Genomic DNA, 19,974 nt, shown 5'->3' with positions numbered 1-19,974 from the left:
TGGGATGGAATTTGGGCCGTGGTTATGGGGGTTCGAACTGGGTTGGATGGGTAGAGGCTTAGGTTGGTTAGTGTACTCGATATTCGTGCCAACTCGTAAAGAAAACGGGCTCAAAAACCGAGCTAAAATCGAGCTCAAAAAACATGTTTAAAAACGAGTTTTCTTCGCTTTTTAAAATCGATTTTTCAAATCAATTAACCCATTAAAATAAATGACTTTTCAAATCAAATATACTCATAAAATGATTTTTCAAATCAAATATTTATTTTATTTTCAATAAAATAGACTTGGGAAAATAAATTCAAAATAAAATAAAATAAATTGAATTCACCTCAAAAAAAACCATAATTTAAATATCATTTAAAATAATAAAATGAACTCACTAAAAAAACATTAATTTAAATATCATTTAAATTAATAAAATACCTCATCGACGACGCCCATTCTACATCGTAAAACGAGCTCCAAATAATGACAATGACAACTAAAGAATACATGTGTCCTATCATCATCGGGTGTTTGTCGGGTTCTCCATAAATTCCAATATCGACGGATACGGGTATCTACAGAAACTGACGAACGATTATATATAATCTCTAATCATTTTAATCAAACCCGCAGAAATAACACCCGTCAGACCGGATACTCGGTCGAGTATAGACTATACTCGGCCGAGTACCCTCTACTCGGTCGAGTATTCCACATACTCGGCCGAGTGTTCCTGGGCAGTAGCCAAACCCGGATACACGACACACTTTACTCGACCGAGTAGGCCATACTCGGCCGAGTACCAACTTAGGAAAACCGTAGTATTACAGTATTCCCTCTTTAAAAAGAACTTCGTCCCCGAAGTTCCAACCCAACCTATAAAACCTAAACACCTGACACTAAGTCCACCAACCACACTTACTTCCACAACATGACTCACGATATCGTCCCAACTACAGCATAGTCTCTCAATACTAACTCCATAGTACTATCGAATAACCAAAACATCAGTGTTGCCAGCTCTGTCATACTTCCATACGCTCACTAGCAAACTCGATACCAAGACAATCCACGAGACAGGATCAATCACCAAAACAGAATGTTACATTCTACCACCCTTAAAACAAGCTTCGTCTTCGAAGTTTAATCACACACATAAACTTCATCACACAATCCGTTAATCGAAGTTTACTCACACTCCTAAACATCATACTACTACAAGTACTACCATTATCTGTAATAAAATCAACTTCCAATTATACTATAACATGTACAACTATCAAACTCTCTTTTTCCATTCTACTCCTCTTAAGATAAATGTTACGTCCTCGTAACTCACTAATAATAGGTCCTTTGCTATACCTCCCATAAACCTCATTACCACCGCATGTCAACGATAACCCACTATAACCTCAAGACCTACAACCATTCCTATAACTAGGGCTCTATTTCTCTAACAGTTCCCGTGCCTCCAATTATTCTGTACTCACATAACATATATCATAAAATCCTCAGTATAACCACCACTCCATCTCTTCCACATTACCACAAAACAACATACTTCTATATACCTATACACTCATCTCACGATCTTAGCTCACAATCCACAATTGTTACACATACTCACATTAGCTTCTCAAGTTTATCTCTTTTATTACTACAAAGCTCACCCTTAACTTGACATGATACTAAGTCCCCAAAACTCCGTACTCATTGTCCCAAGAAAATGTGCTAAACCACATGTAGTTCCAGTTCAATACCACACATGCTCCACAATTCTCTTGCCACAACTATGTCCACCAAAGTCTCACCTAAAACAAGATCAAAAGTACTCCAACAACCTCTCACAACGGTGTCCCATTAACAGAATATTACTATACCATGACAACAACAGAACCATACCCAACTCTCTTTTATATCATACTCTATTCTCACTCCCATGCCGACACTGGTAAGAAACATCGGGAAACAAAACAGCGGTCTATATGCCTCGACCGACACTGACATGAAATAGCAGTAAACAAACAACAATCTATGACAACACGAAAATACTCGTATCACAACACGAATTACCGTGCCCAGATCGCCACTCGAGGCACAACAACCATATCGATAGCCATCGCAACTTTTACAATCTCATAACACTGACTGAGTACCACATCCTTGACCAGAAGACTTTCTTAAAACCGCTCTACTAGATCACGACGCAACATAATAAACGGAATCACAGATACCGACCTTCTGAATATTATCCAGACCATAACTCATGAGGTCAGAACCTCACACAAACATTTACACATATCATGGATCCATAATCGAATGTAACTAGCCAATCCTGATTACGTAAGTTTCCACCTGGTAGAGGTTACCTCTTGCCCGTGCTTAACTCGTATGTCCCGCCTATCACATCCTTCCATTCACATAACTACTACTTCCTGACAAATGTAACCATACCGTTAATACTCAACTGCTAACACCCGCCTCCTATAACCATATTTCATACCCCCTCACCAACATACATATCAATCCGGCCTCTACAACAATCAACCTCCTTAGAATATCTATCTTTCCTATTTATCATCACCCTTAACCACTAGTGAGAACACTACAACACCACCATTGTTCATGTGGCTACTCTCTTACTATCACTTCTTAATCTAACAATCGTTTCCTCTCTTTCGCTGTCATCCCAAATAACGAACATCAAATTCATCAACAAAATTTACCTCAACATTATTTCCAATTCTATCCTTTATTCTATCGTCATATAACTCTCCACCAAAATCTCATATCGTGCAAACACTCTGCCAGCTTCTTACCCCCTTAATACCTCGAAACTCATGGCTAACATGTCGTCCTAAAATCCTATATAACTATTAGCTCACTGCCTCTCATGATGTTATCGTGCCTTTCCATGATTCCTTATTTTCATGTCCCATAACTTTGATCAACGTTCTCCCAACTTACTTCCATCCAATAATACCAACTAATAATTCATCTCATTCATTCTTCTACCTAACTCGTTGTTATCCGATTACCTTCTTGTTGCTTCACAACTCAAATTCCATTAATTCTATATAAATATCTTCTCATTCTTCCTTATCACCGATCCTCTCTCATCATACTACTCACTCACACTTGTCACCATCAAGTCCACACACTAACGGTTACTTTTCAATTAGTAGTATCTCCCTTTCGTATCTCTAGAAAACCAAAAATTCACCTCATATCATTAATTGCCCAAAGAATTACACACTAGGCTCACCTCTTGATAGTCCAAATTCCTAAACTCGACCACTATCTACCCATCACGGCATAACTCGATCTCACTATACACAATTCGTTTACATCCCTCTATAACGACCTTTCATCACATATATCCTTAACCAACACAATCCTAACCGTCTCCCTCCATAAACCCTTACATATCCCAATTTAACATTATTCACATCCCTCATATCAACCTTTGCATTTTCACATTTCTTTACACTTATATCACTCTTGCCCATAAACACTTACTTTTATATACTCAACACACGGCTATATCACTCACCATATCTCACAAAACATGTTCCTTACCTCGATTAGCTCATCATTCCTCCCTTTTATTTTTCCACTATCCCTCACAACCACATTAATACATGTCTTCCTTATCCAACACATGTCCCTCACAAGCCGGCATTCTCCCTATCATAGCCTTTGGAAACTTATGAATCAAGATCGTCACATATATAAAAGAATGCTTTAAGACCCAAAACCTACATGTGTACATACCCTACGACTCAAAACAATGTAAGAACATAGCCTCCGACTCAAAACAAAGGTAATAACATAGCCACCGACTCAAAATGGCCACCCACTGAGGTACTCGGTCGAGTACATGGCATACTAGACCGAGTACAGGATACTCGGTCGAGTAATGAGACTACTCGGCCGAGTTCACGACTCCAGAAGCTGAACAAAATTATCACAGAAATATTACTCGGCCGAATATGGAATACTCGGTCGAGTATGAAAGATACTCGGCCGAGTAGGGCTTACTCGGTCGAGTATCGGCACAGTTCTCAGCACCGTCCAGTTTTCGTAAAACAGTCATAACTCACTCGTTACTTGGTCATTTTGGGCGTGTGACTTATCGTTAGAATCGTAAGAGGACAAGATATCACCTCCAATTGGAATTACAGCAATATAATTTCTAGAACTAGACGTATGACAGTTTTAAGACACCCTTCCAAAATCGGTCTTTATAGAAATCAAATTTTCTTTACAAAACAACTTGAATATGAATAAAACAAACAATAACGACCCAATACTTCAAGAAACCAGTACATAGAGGGACCTTTATTATACCCACATTCAAATTAAACACAACATTCATATATATATATGGATGACCTTAATCACATGCTACTACCAACAAACCAAACATCAACATCATCATGATCATATACACATGTACCAATACCCTTTTAAAAGCCACATAATAAACACTTAATATGCCAACATATTTCATGCTCAAAGTTTAACATCAATAAATTTTCGATACATCTTTCAACTACTATCACGCTCTACTTCCTTCGTCATTTCATTCATCCATGCACAACACTCATGCCACATGTACTACACACACATGACTCGACACACAACAGTCCCCCCCCCATGTGACCGGCTTGAGATCGTAAGGCCCTTAATACGACTTCGGGACGTCTCCCAAGTCTTTGCCGTAGCACCAAACAACTCTCCCCGGGTTCATTTTATTTAGACTCCCTAAGTTTATTGGGTTTATTAGTTTTAGGTGCCGGAATCGTCGTATCTGATACCACTTTGTAACACCCCCTCATACCAAAGTACCTTACCAAGGGCTACCCTAGGATGAAAGGCTGTTACCATCTCGGTTTCCCGAGGATAGTATACAAAAGTTACAAATTTCAAACAACATTAATTAACGTATAAAGAGTTAGCCATTACATTATCTCAGACCAACTCAAAATAAAAGTATAAGGATCTCAATACAACTGAAATCAAAGACAGCTAAACACGTAACAGCGGAAGCTAGACTCGAAGTGGTGACTCCCCATGACTGTCTCATAGCTAAACATCTGCATCACCTGTCACAATCTGCTCACCATCCCCTAATGGATAACCACAGGTTTTATAAAACAACAACATGGTCAGTTACTGAATAATCAAAGTAAGACAAGTACAATAAGCAACCAGCCGATCATCCTCCTCCTCCGGTCTCCCGATCTCACACAGTAACCGACTACACACCAAAGTGTGTAGCCGTGCCAGATTACCCATCGCAACAGGTAATCCTCGTCGCCAGTGGTGGGACCGCAGCCAATCCTCACCTAAGTCCCGCTCATCAACGAGTGATATCCCTGTCCCTTAATGTGCACATCCCCTCCCGTGACGGATTCCACGGAGGACGAACTAGGGTGTGAAGCCACTCCCGCAAGTGACTCCACCACAATCATCACAACACCATCACCATCACCACACTAACACCACACCATCACTCCAACGATGATCAGCAGATAAACAAACGTACACAATACAACATAATCTCAAATCAATTAAACAAGAACTGAGTAGAGAAACCTTACCGTTTTGCAATCCGCTATGCTCCAATCAATCATACAATATGCATAACAAATACCACATCGTCACCTACAACAATGATAATCAACAACCAACACTCATATGATGACCAAACCCTAAACCCCCAAATTAAACCAAACTAGGGTTTGTTAACTTATAAGAACGACAATAGATCAATAAGGATAAGACACTTACTACGACGATTGACACGGAATAAGATTCTAGAACCCACAATCGACGACCTTTGCCTTGGAATTGATGAAGATGATTAGAGGAGAATGAAACGTAGTTTATGTTTTGGAAGAAATGGCTTTAGAAACTGACGAACGATTATATATAATCTCTAATCATTTTAATCAAAACCGCAGAAATTACACCCGTCAGACTGGATACTCGGTCGAGTATAGACTATACTCGGCTGAGTACCCTCTACTCGGTCGAGTATTCCACATACTCGGCCGAGTGTTCCTGGGCAGTAGCCAAACCCGGATACACGACACACTTTACTTGATCGAGTAGGCCATACTCAGTCGAGTACCAACTTAGGTAAATCGTAGTATTACATTGAGTCTCGCTTAGTTAAGATGAGAGTTTCATTTTGGTTAATTTGTACCTTCGTAGTAGACTTCTGGTTATGGCTTTTGTATAGTGACCATTTTTGGTTACTGAGTTAATAAAATTATTTAATTTGTTCTTTTATTGTCTATTTGATATAAACTACCTCAGGCAACCAAGATGGTAGCACCCGTGTCTACTAGGGAAGGTCTTGCTAAAGGCTCCTTGGTGAATGGGGTGTTACAAAGTGGTATCAGAGTGACGATTTTGGAACCTGAACTAATGAACCTAATGAATTTAGAGAGTCCAGTAAAATGAAACTGGAGTATGTGCGTTGGATGCCCACTTATATTTGATTTCGGGTGAGAAGGCGCCCTCATTCCAAAATCCCGGCTCTAATGTGCTTAAGTTAGTAACCCCAAGGAAAAAGGTAAATGTGCGGAGAATATTGGGTATGTGATGTAGTCAATGCATGATTTGTTGAGTGGTAATTTCATGTGTGGTTTAGATGTGTATGGATGGTGGACACGATCTTTGATATGCGCGTGTAGGTAGGTACGTGATTAACTATAATGCGATATTCCTTCATATGCGTCCGAGATTTGTAATTCTGTAAGTATTGAGTGTGCTCATTAGTAGTGATTATGGCCAGTGTGGTGATGTAAATGGTTAGATGATGGATATTTTCTTCGGTGGTCATAGTGCGTAACGGATGGGGATATGATGTTTACTATGTTTGAGGGTCGTCAATAAATTATTAATGTCGGTTTAACCTGGAAAAGTCTTAGGTAAGGTCCTAGACTCCGAACACCATTTCTTATGCTGCAGGAACGGCGACATAATCGTAGATTGATGCCTCAGGCCATATGAGGGTACTCGACCGCGTACGAGAGTAGTACTCGACCGAGTAGGCCTTACTCGACCGAGTAGCAAGTTGTACTCGACCGAGTATTAAATGTACAATACTCAGACCTTCTAACTTTGGCTACTCGACCGAGTACTTAGTAGAGTCGACCGACTAGAGGTTACTCGACCGAGTACACCAGAGCACTCGACCGAGTGCCCTATATCAACCCAGAAATCGCGAAATACGTAAACCCTATATCACTCTTTTGTTGATAAAATTTTCACATGTTTAACTTTCTTCATAACCAAAACACTTCATAACACTCCTCTTTACAAAACTTTGAAGATCCTTGTGTGAATTCATCTTTAGATTCAACAATTTGTTCATTTCTTCATTCATCCTAACCCAAAATCAAGGTAATGTGCTTTAAATTTTTTATGATATTTTGAATAGAAAGTTTACCTTGAAAATCTTAAATTTTTTAATTTAATTCCCTAGATCGTCCATAGTCTAGCATTGTTATTTTGATGAAAATTTGTCTTAACTCTAATTCTTGAGTATGGAAAAGTTGATTGCAAGCACAAATTTTCATATTGCTAAATCGAATTTTTAGGGGTTGCTTCAAAAGATTTGATTTTTGTCCCTCTGATTCATCTTAGAATCTCAAAGAAAGACTAATTGATATTGATATTAGTACTTATATTGTTAATTTTCTGGTTATATCGTTATAAATCGTCTCAAAATCACACCTTTTTCATTTGGGACTTGGGACTCGTTTTACCACTTCTTAAACTCGAATTTCTTATTGAACGCCCGAGATTTTGCAGCAATGTCGAGGCCCCAGAGGACCACTAAGATGTCTAGCACCGCGGCTGAGTAAAGCCCCGACTGTCCCATCAATTTCGACATACCCTATGGTGGAATTTGAAAACTTTGCTCATAGGAATACATTAATAACTCTCATGGAGATGCCTATGAAAGCTACGAAATGTCTGGACACCGAAATTTTGAAGGCCTTTGGCATTGAGATAGACATCTGTCACATCTTCGAGGTGATAGGTATTGTGGGATTGTACCGACTTCGAAAGAAGTCATATGCTTTTCTTACACTTGAGTTCTTGAGTTCTTCAGTTCTTGAGTTCTTATCATTATGATATGGAGAATGAGTCGGTGAGTTTTCGTTTGTTGAATAATGACTATACGGCAACATTAGATGAGACGGCGGAGTACTTGGGTTTTGAAAGGGAGCGGAGGGTGAGTTAGACGATGTGGCTGCAGATTCTAAGGCAACTCGTTATATGGCCTTGTTTACCGGTAGGACTGTTTCTAAGGTGAGTGCAATGTTGATCAATGATGTTCAACATGTGACCCTGATAATCTTTCTCCGTATGATGGCATGTTTACTGTATGCGCGAAAGACTGTGAGTAAGCTTAATTCACATGAGGTCCTACTCCTAGCATCTTACTTTAACCATTTCCATGAGGATCCTTTCTACTTCAATGCCCCCGCTTTGGTTTGTGCAAGCCTAGATAAGATGGCATTACCCCGTAACTCTTCTCTTAACTGGGATGTTATAGTGACACGTTTGGCTGTGGGGGTGGCTAACTTTGAGCCCAGGACTGAGCTTAAAACTTTGACCAAGGAAGTTCCTGTGATTGGCGAGGATTGCCTCGTTCATATCAAGTGACTTAGAGTCTTAGATGATAAGAGGCTGGCTTGGAGGGTGAAGAGTAATACGTGGATGGTGTTACCTGATGCTGTTAACCTTCCTATAACTGACCATTTGGGTGCCATGGATGCCGATAGTGAGATTCTAGACCTCTCACCCCAGTCTTATGTCATTCCCGACCGTGTGCTTATACCGATGGATGAGCCTAGAGTGACCTAACCGTGAGATTTAGAAGACTAGAGAGAATGAGGCACCTTATGTTCCCCAGGACTACCCTCAATATTCATATGCTCATGACCCCGGATGCAAGTGAGTGATCTCACTGAACATTTGAACAATGTTCTAGACAAGAGGGATATGCATGAGATGACGCATCTGCAGAATGTCGGGTTGACTTGTAGTCAGCCGAGTTGGTTGATGGGAGTTGGGAATGATCGTGGAGTTTTCGAGAACTATGCAGTGTATCCTGCTGCGTAGGGGACGGCGATCATTCATAGCTTCGGGTGTCTTGTAGGGCCGTGGGGGTGTTAACTATGGTAGCCGGTCTTACTCGGAGGGTAGATTTCCGGGTAACAGTGCTTACACTGAGGGAGATGGTGGTGTGGGTACCTCAGGCACAACTGGGCAGCCGATGGAGGAGGATGAGGAGGGCCGTGATAATGTTGGAGAAGGACCATGAGATGGTCTCTTAGTATCCTCTTTAGTGTTTTTTTTTTTTTTTTTTTTATTGTTGGTCGGATCATTATTGACACTTCGCACGTTGGATTTATTTGTTTTTGGGTGTGTAATTCGGCCATAAGGCCAAGATTATTTTGATGATTTAGAATCGCGTAGAATACATTTCATATTAGTAAAACAAAGAAGGACACACAACAAGGGGAGATGGGAGGACACATGCGGAAATTAGAAACGGGTTGACAAGCTACTACATACTAAAGTAAACTAATTGTCTTAACTATTACATCAAAACCAAATTGAAATTGTCCAAAAATTGTAAATTGTCTCAAGAGCAAAAAAATGTTCAAAAGCTGCAACTAAAACACGGGTTGCCTCCCGAGAAGCACAAGTTAAAGTCTTGCTAGACATCCACTTCTTCATCAACATCAACCATTATCTTTGAGCTCACCACCTTCCAAGCTCATCTTCATAGCATCTCTCACATTCTCCATCCACTTCAAGCACTTCTAAGAATATCCCCTTCTAGCACTCTTAGCATTTGTTCCCTTAGAATCCTAACCTGTAAAACAATCAACACCAACATCTACCTCCAGCGGATCCGTCAGTAAGCAATAGGAGAATCCACAATGTTAAGCAAATAACAAGACTCTTGTAACATTGGGCTCCTAATGGTGTTGTTTTTGCTAAAGGTCACCCGATCATGGCCCACCTCCAAAGTCAACTTCCCATTTTTCACATCAATTACCGCGCCCGCGGTGTGCAAAAATGGCCTTCCCAAAATAATTGGGATTTGTGAATCTTACACCATATCAAGAATAAGGAAGTCAACGGGGATGAAAAACTTACCGACTTTGACGGGCACGTCTTCTAAAACACCCATAGGTTGTTTTAGAGAACGGTCCACCATTTTCAAAGTGATATTTGTGCATTTCAAAGCATCTATGTTAAGTTTTTCAAAAATGGAGAGGGGCATGATACTTAAACTAGCACCTGTAGATACCCCGTTTCTACACCTTCAGCCAACCACCCAGTGATGATTGGACGCATGTTTATCACGCAGAGCGATTTATGACAATTCGTAAGTTCGACAAGTAATAGCTCAAATAGTTGAGTCAACCTTATGGTCATCATCTACGCGCTGATACAGTTGTTTTGACAGTAATTAGAGTACATTTGGAGTCCGGGTCAAAAACCGTTTCCATTTTCTAAAACCGTCTTAAGCCGAGTCGGAATGTTCTAGAATATTCTAGAGTTTTATTCCTAAATATTTATTTTTTATGATTAAATATCGAAAATATCTTATTTACGGAATAAGGAAGCATACATCTTCCCTAATTCCTAAATTAAACCGCGGAAATCTTTCTTGTTGAGGAGGAAATGCCTTAAAAGATGACGCATTAGGAGTTGCGCTTCTTGCAAAGATCGCAGTTCCTGCTGCGCCTCTTCCTGGGCTGCTTTTTCCCCAGTTTCCAGAATCTTTCTGAATTTCTTTTCTAATCCGACTTTTTCCTAAATTCCTCCTCGTGATTAGTATAAATAGAGGCCTCAGCCTCACATATTTTTCACGCGAGTGTCCGCCCATCTCTTCTCCCTTTGCATTCTAAGACCGTGCTCTTGCTTTTCGACGCCTACATGCTTGATCTACTCGACCACGTAAGCTCGGATCAATATGAGTACCAGTCATGTTGCATAGACCGACCCACTTGACCAACTCCACTTCATCAACTTAAACAATCGTACTAAATTCTCCTAAAGAGGGCACTTTCAATTTTACATCGAGTCAAGCAATCACTAACGACAACTTAGTTAATCTCGCTTTGTCAAACATGTAAGTCTAAGGATGTAAACCCATCCTAATCTTGTTTATATTTAGTAATTATTATTTTTGTAAAATTTATGTCGTAAACATGCTGAAATCATATTTTAAAATCGTCTTTTAAAACCTGTTTTGCAACTCAGCAGCGATTTGGCGTGAGGAGGGATCGCAGCACCTAATGCGCCTTTTGTAAAGGTCGCGGCATCAGCTGCGCCTCTTCCAGAGGCTGCCATCAGTTTCTGCTCTCCTTCTTCTTCCCCGAGTTTCTGCTCTTTCACTCTTTTTTCTCCTTTCGTCTTATTTTCTTCTTATTTCTCCAAATTCGCATATTTTCGGTTTTCTTAATTCCATAATTTGTTTTTATCAAGTTCTTTTCCACTTGAATCCCTAATAATCAATATTTGCGGGTTTTCATCATAAATTCAAACCCGGATTTTGAGGTTTCGATTTCCCCATATCAAACACCCTGGATTCGTTTTTTGTACATAATTTTCATTGAATTACCAGTTTCTAGCTTTCATTCTTTTCTGGTTATTTATAAATCAAGTTTAATTCCGTCTTTGTAATTCCGACATCATAATTTATAAATCGTAAATACGCTGTAATACTCATTTTAATCTGTTTTAATTCAACATGTGACTATCTTCAATATGTCTATAACTTGCTAAATCACTTTTATTTGAGTCGCATGCTAATAATCTGTCTAAATTAACTAACGAACAACAACTAATTTTCGGATCTGACTTTCTCAGAACCCAACTCGAGAACAGCCGCATAAACTGATGCACCTCTTCTAGAGAACACAGTGGATGCTGCGCCTGTTCTGAGTTGGGTTCTGTTTTTCGACTCTTTATCATCTTGACGTAGGCTTTCTTTTAGACCTTTAATTAACTATTATCCGTATTATCGCCATATTTCTGGCATATTCCTATTTTTCAAACTCCAATTATCCTAATCCTTTCATTTTATTTTATTTTTTTTACTTCTAAAATCCCTTTTGAGCACGTTTATGATGTAAGTTCAATAGTCGTAATTTATTCATATCATGTAATTTATTGTAATTGTATTTTCATATTTATTTCATATCGTTCTTGTATGATTTATTTATCTGGCATTTTCAAATATAAATCAACTTAAATTTCAACTTTGACCCCCAATTGAGTGCTAAATTGCTTGTCAACCGACATAGTACATGTTCACATGCTAGGTTTAAAACATGTTTGTTGCATAGCATGCATACAATTGAAATGTGAGACAAATAATATACTTAGAAGTACACCGTATTTTTCGCACCTAATTAGACATCCAACACGATTTAATAATGAACAAATATTATACTATTTATTAATATACGTACGTTTTTTTTATCATAATTAAAATATGTGCAAATGATATAAAACCTATACTCTAATTACAACATTTTTTTAGCACGACTCTAATTATATAATTTTCATAAATTTTTTTACGATACTTTATTGCCAAATGAAATGTATAAGTTTTGCTACTGGAGTTCATCTTCGTCCACTGTTTGGTGTATCTCAACAGTTTACCTGCATAGCTGCAATTGAAGAAGAGGTGAGTGGTACTCTCTACACCTTTTACACACATACTCCACCTATTTACCATGTGAATGCCTCTAAGCATGAGCTTGTCCACAGCGGCCAATTTCGCCTGCCCTGCTAGCATGAGGATAACTCTATGTCTAGACACCATGGTACCTTGATGCACATCTTTGTAAACAGGCTGAGGGGAAGCTTGCTGTCTTATTTTCTCATAAGCTTTCCTAGTGGAAAAGTGGTCTTGTACAGTACAGCTCCTGATGAAGATTTTGACAGAGTTCACTCCCTCCCCCCATCCCCCTGTGTCGGATGCATCTATCTCTAACTTGAAAAATGCCTCTAATTCTCTCTAAATGTTGCTCTTTTATTTCAAGGTCCCATACTGAGCCATTGTTAGTGATGTACTTGCTTATCCATTGAGTCCATATTGCTCCTTTATTTTGATCAATCTTCCACAACCATTGAAGCATGACAAATGCATTCCAATCCTGAATATTTTTAATCTGGAATCCATCTTCTAATCATAGAGTGCAGATGCTTGTCCAACTTTTAAAAATAGGTTTCTTGTCACCTACTTCTTGTCCCCAGAATATGTTCTTACTCATCTTGTTGATTTGTTTATATATTTGCTTAGGCAACAGCAAACTCATACACAAGAAGCTACTTAAACCAAACACAATAGAATTCAGAATTTGTATTCTACCTGCATACGAGAGATGCTTTGTGGAGAATTTGGTAGATATATTCTTAATTTTCATAATCAGACTGTCATACATATCCTTGGTGGGTCTAGAGGAGTGTATATGGATCCCCAGATATCTTAAAGGGAACTTTCCCTCGTTAATGCCAACAGTGGAGCATATAAGAGTCTTAACAGTAGTAGTCCCCCCCCCCCCCCAAAAAAAAGCTTCAGTTTTTTCCAGATTAGTTTTGAGGCCCGACCATTTGAAGAAAGTGTCTAAAATGGTTACAGCATGCTGAACAGAGGGTAAATCTCCTCTGGTAAAGATCATTAGGTTATCTGCAAAGACCAGACGTGTCAGATTAAGTCTGGAGCATTTTGGATGATAAGACACTCCTGGCTTATGACACATTTCCCTCAAACTTCTCGAGAGCACTTCCATGCTCAGGACAAACAAAAAAGGAGACAGTGGATCTCCCTACCTTACTCCACTCATTCCTTTGAAAAAACCATGATGAGAGCCATTAACTTTAAGAGTAAACCAGGATCCTGTGACACATCCCATTATCCATTTGATGAACATAGGTGGAAATTTCAGACCTTCAAGCATGTTTTGTATGAATCCCCATTATAAGGTGTCAAAAGCCTTACTGATATCAATTATAAGCATGCATATTGGTGTTATATTCTTCCTAGTATACCCCTTAGATAGGCTCTGAGTGAGCATGACATTCTCAAATAAGCACCTTCCACTCACAAAAGCTGCTTGTTCTAGTCCAACTGGATATGACATTATGAGTTTCAACCTATTTGTGAGAAGCTTGCTAACTGTTTTGTACATTGTTGGAACAATAAGAAATAAGCCCAAAATCTTTGACATTTTGAGGAGTCTGCTTTTTTGGAATAAGGGAGGCCAGGGTGACATTAACTTACTTAGGCATGAACCCAGTTTTAAAGAAATCCTCAATTGCATTGCAGAAATCTTTCTCCATTATGCTCAAGGCTGCTTTGAAAAACCCAGATGAGAAACCATCTACCCTTGGGATTTTATTAGAGTCAATGGCAAAAAGTGCTTCTTTTATTTCCAATCTGGTCATAGGCTTAGTGAGAGTAGGTAAACATTTTCCTCAACACAGTTCCCCTTTGAAATTATCTCAGGGGCAATGAGATTGATAGCAGTTGTCCCACCTAGCAGATGTTGATAATAATCCACAAAAGCCTCCCCCATATCATGGAGCACATTATAGTTAGTACCATCAATCCCCTAAATATCCCCAATCATTTGACACTGCTGCCTTTCTTTTATCTTTGCAAAGAAGTTTTTTGAGCAAGTATCATTATATTTGATGTTCTGAGACTTTGCTCTCTGGGAGAGAATTTTCATCTCAATCTCTTTGAGATGCCATATTTCTTTTGAGAGCTTCTGTTCCTGTGCAACTAGTAATCCGAGGTGGGACTAGCTTGTAGACTTTGGTAACACTGGGACAATTCAGCTCTCTTGTCCTTTACTCTATTACTAATGTTAGCAAAGTGGCTAGCATGAAGATTTTTAAGTCTCTGCTTGACCTTTTTCAATTTACTCATCAATTTAAACATTGAGTTTCCAACCTGACTGGTCCTCCAGCAATCAGTAATTATCCTCTTAAAGTCAGGATATTCAGTCCAACAATTTAAGAACTTGAAGTGCTTTTTAGGAGAATCATTGTCATGAAAGGTTAAAAGAGCAGGGCTGTGATCATAGGTACCTGGGGATAAGAAGTGTGTAGTAGTTTGGGAAAAATGGTGTAGCCAACTATCATTTACCAGGACCCTGTCCAGCTTTGAATACACCCTGGTAGCTATCTCTTGCTTGTTAAACCAAGTAAAATCACAGCCAGACCCATTCATATCATCTAATCCACTAGCCTGAAGACAAGAACTAAAATAAAACAACTCTGAGAGAATAGGAGGAGTGTTGCTTATTTTCTCAAAAGGGTATCTGATGACATTAAAGTCACCCATAGCTGCCCAGTTATCAGTTTTATGAGCAAATTGAGACATGGAGTCCTAAAGATCCTTTCTTTTCCCAGCATTATTGCTTCCATAGACAACAGATAAAAAGAATAATCTCCCAGTAGGCAGGTGTTTTACCTTGCAGTGAACCACTTGAGATTGCTCTTCAAGAATGTCAACTTTAGTAGTAATAGGATTCCAGAGGAGCCAGATCCTACCATGACTATGCTTGTTATAATTGCAGAAAGCATTGTATCTCCTAAAGCTATCTCTCAAAATCTTTTTAGCTCTATTCTGTTTTACCCTAGTTTCCAGTAAACCAACAACATCCACTTTATTTTCTTTTAGAAAATGAACTACCTCACTATGTTTAATAGGCTTATTAAAGCCTCTATTTCATGTGGCAATTATCATGACACCTTATTATCAGGGGGATCAACCACTAAACAAGTGAAACCCTATTGCTTAGAACCAGAATTAGGAGAGTTCCTCGGAGTTCCTGTAATACCCCATATTTATAATTATATATATAATATTATATTGCATTTATACGAGTTATGTTATAAGAAGGATAATAAAATAATAAGGATAATAATAAACTCCCACCTACCACTATATATACCCCTCACCTTATCCACCCATCTTATCCGTTCAATATCTCACAAAATCCACACAAATTAAGAGAGGAGATTTGGAGATTTCGTCCCTCCAGCTCGAGATCGTAAGGTAACACCGTCTTACACTATCTTATATATTAATTAATTTATACCGTTGACCTGCCTTGACCTTGGCTCACCTTGGACCATCTTTGACCACCCGTTGACCACCGTTGACCGCCCTAAAATAGGGTTTGACCGAGTAGATCTAAGGTTTTGGTGGTTGTTGTGTGACAGTCTTATGACGGATTTTTACCCTTGTTTTTGTGGCCTACTCGGGGACACCTTGGGTGGTTATGGTCGTTGGTTTATAGGAGAGTTGAGTGGTGGTCTTGGGTGGTGTTTTCTGGTCGAAAATGAGTGTTAAAAGGGGGTACACGGGTTGGGGGTATTATTGTATCGTGTTGTTGTTATGGCTGCTTATTGTCGTGGTTGCTGTCCTTGTGGTGGCCGTGTGGGTTGCTGTTATCGACTAGGGTCAGGGGACGCCGTGGGTGGTTAATGTCGGTCGATCGTGGCCACTGGTGGTCGTGGTTGGGTCATTTGTTGTTGTTGGTGTTGTTGTTCGTCTTTGGGCTGAAGTCATGGTGGTGGTTGTTACCGCTCGTGGCCACCATGGTTGGTGGTGGTATCCCACGGTGGCAGCCACATGGTGGTATATGGTGGCGGTGGTTGGCCATTGTTTCGGGGTGGTTTTGGGCGGCTCAAGCACACGGTTCAGCCCGTGTGTTTGAGTGGGTATTAGCAGGATTCGAGTAAAGTTTAAGACGAGATTTAATTATTAAATAAAAGGTGTGAGTGAGTCGGGTTTTAATTATTAAATAGTGGGTATGAGTCGGGATTTGAATTTAATTATATTAAGTTGTATAATTAAATTAGTAATTTGATTAATTAGTAATTGCGTATTTAATTTAATTAGATTAATTAGTTAGTAATTATATTTAATTATCGTAATTAGGTGCCGACTTTATGGAGGAGCATATTTGTATCCGATTGCTTTATTGTTTAGCGGGATTTGCTAAAAGGTAAGTTTATCCTACTGAGTTTCAATATTGCGTTTATTTGCTAAATGAGTCATTTGTTATAAATTTCATTAAATGAGTTGGTAATTGGCATGTTATATGGTATATTGCGTTTATTGTGTTATCTTGTATGTCAGAGGACTTGGTGGATTACTTGTTGTTATGGAGTCGGAAGGCGGCTGGGAGACCGTCTTCCGCTTGAGTTGCCTCTTGGAGCTTCCCACTCCAGGCCAAGAGGGATGTGCACATTAATGGCTTGAGTCACGGAGGGACTCGTGTGGTTGAGACACGACGTTTGGCAGGGGATCCGGTTGGCTTCCGGACCTGGTACGTCTGGGCGTGTCCCGGTACCTGTTTGTGATTGTTGGTATGTCTGGGCGTGTCCCGGTACCAGTGTGGTTGTCGGTATATCTCGGCGTGTCCCGGTACTGATACCGTCGTTTCAGTACCAAAAATAAATACCTAAGTACAACTAACAGAAGTCAGCGGTAAGTAGGGTCGATCTCCACAGGGAGGCGGTCACTATCTAATTGTCAATTCGGTCTGTCTATGGTCACAGGATGGGGGTTTTTATTGTATAAACTAAACTAAGGGAGATTAGGGCAAGAGAAAAGGATAAGAGGAATTAATAAGAGGGAGAGAAAATTAGGATCGTCGGGTCATCAATGAAAATCGGTTAATTGCAGCTAAGGTCGCAGATCGGTCGCATGTGTCAGTCTAAGGGGCAACGGATATCTCCTTCCGGTCTCAATTCGCCCTAAAATACTATTAGCTTAGCTTCCGCCCTCACTAAAGCATCATATTGTTCACTGCGGGTCTCACCCCTTCCAACCTTCCGGTCTAGGTTAAGGTTTACCAAAATTAAATAAGCTAAGTGCATCGATTCAAATAGCTAGATACAGTTTAAGGCAGTGATTAACAACATAGACTTAACAACAACGAACGATCTATAAACCTAATTAGTAATTAACATCAGTTCACTGACTCCCCTAGATCCTAGCAGGGAAATTAGCTAGACATAATAAATAAAATAAAAGTAGAAGATGAAGAAGTAAATAACATTGCAAAATAAAGAGAGAATAGAGAAAGAATTACTAAATAAGATCCGGAAGAAAGACAATTTTCAACAGAGAGAAAGGGAAAAGATTAACGTATGAGGTCCTCTAAAGTGATCTGTCGTCTTTCCTATTTATAGGAAAGACAAATTATTTAACCTAAAAACGAATTAAGACTGAAAAAGCCCGAGCCCAATAGAAAACCACTCGATCGAGCAATTTAGAATCACTCGATCGAACAGTTTTCTGGCAAAACCTCTCGATCGAGTAGAAAACCTACTCGATCGAGGAACTCCAATTATGCGCATTTCGATCGAACATAAATGTTACTCGATCGAAGACTTCTTCTATCCAAAACTACTTGATCGACCACAAAAGCTTTCGATTGAATGACTTGGACTCAACCAGCTACTTGTTTCGTTGATTTCAGCTTTGACTTGGTGATTTAGCTTCCGAAATGACTTCAAGCATCCCTCAGTATTTCCGCTCCAAATCTGCTCATCCTCCAAATGCATGCTAAACGGACGATAAAAGGCTTCATTCCACCACTTTCAGGTCCATTCCTGCAAATAAAGCAAAACAAACCAAAGTAGAATATTCGGGCCATTTCGTAGCATAAAACTACGAGAATCGCATAGAAATACATGCATAAAGAGGCCTAAAAAGACTATATAAAATGAACGTATCTAATCTCCCCAAACCAAACCTTTACTCGTCCTCGATTAAACTAAATGCAAACCAATGAACGGAAAAGATAGCTCAGAGCTAGCTACAAATGTCCACTTAAACCGATTTAATGCAAGCGAACTAATCACTCATAGCGAAAACCGTCAAATGCAAACGAGTTGTAAGATGTTTATAATAAAGATGAACCGTCGACCTTGCAAGACCTTTAAAATCGAACTCTCACGGGTCACTCTTCTCTCATGAAGCAAAGGGTAAGCATATGAATGTAAGAGAGAAAGAATAAGAAGTCGCTCACCTAGACTACGACCCACATAAACATGCATGCAACTAATATGATAGACAATTCTAGCTACCGTACACACATTCCAACCAAACAAGGCCCGTCACAGCCGAGAGCTTACAAAAGTATGGTAAAGTGAGGCAATTGGTAAGAAAAGGCAAAACATTTATGGGAATGTGGAGGTATAGGCGGCCAAGCTAGTACCTAAACAGAACCATACCGAACATATCCATTTCTCATCCAATTATAGAATTAAGCACATGTGCCCTTCATTTGGCACCAAAACTCACCAACCAAACTGAACATACTCCTCAATAGATATAAATAAAGCATAGGAGTGGAAACCGATCTTATCAAACATTCTATTTTTTTTTCTTCGAAAATTTTTTCCTTCTTTTTTTCCGATTTCTTTTTCTTTTTTTTTTTTCAACTTTTTTTTTTCATTTCATCCTCCTTCTCCCTCATAACTTACCAGCTCCAGATCAATACAATACAAACCAAACCTGGCACAATAAATTGTATACCGCAAAACATACACTAACTAGCATGACAAGACAGGATAAATTTGGATGTAGTTAAGGGTCAAAAGGCAAATTTGGCTAATGTGGAGTTAAATGGGTAAAAATAAAAGAAATGGGAATGTAAGCACCTCCCTGCATGTGACACCAACCACTAACCCGAATGTATGTAGGCAAAAAGCAATTGAATTTCATAAAAGTGCAAATTGATGAACATGTTATGCAAGGAGTAACTACTCATAATCCTACATGAAACTGGTCACAAATGACACTAGTTCATTAAGCTCTAATCCTTAGAATTTATAAGTAGTTTGCCAAAATTTTCAGGTCAAGTCTATTTGTTCAGCTAAATTAAACGTTAACTCGTA

The 19,974-nt window shown here is 39.2% G+C and overlaps 1 protein-coding gene across 1 annotated transcript; it reads right to left on the bottom strand.

Moving 5' to 3' along the window:
* Positions 1-14,833: 14,833 nt before the first annotated feature.
* Positions 14,834-15,436, bottom strand: LOC141601024 (uncharacterized). The gene has a single exon (XM_074421286.1). It carries the CDS (start codon positions 15,434-15,436, stop codon positions 14,834-14,836), a length of 603 nt encoding a protein of 200 aa, XP_074277387.1.
* Between the last annotated feature and the right edge of the window lie 4,538 nt (positions 15,437-19,974).

The sequence above is a fragment of the Silene latifolia genome, chromosome 9, assembly GCF_048544455.1.
Source record: "Silene latifolia isolate original U9 population chromosome 9, ASM4854445v1, whole genome shotgun sequence".
Classification (NCBI taxonomy): domain Eukaryota; kingdom Viridiplantae; phylum Streptophyta; class Magnoliopsida; order Caryophyllales; family Caryophyllaceae; genus Silene; species Silene latifolia.
This window is presented reverse-complemented; position numbering and strand designations above follow the sequence as displayed.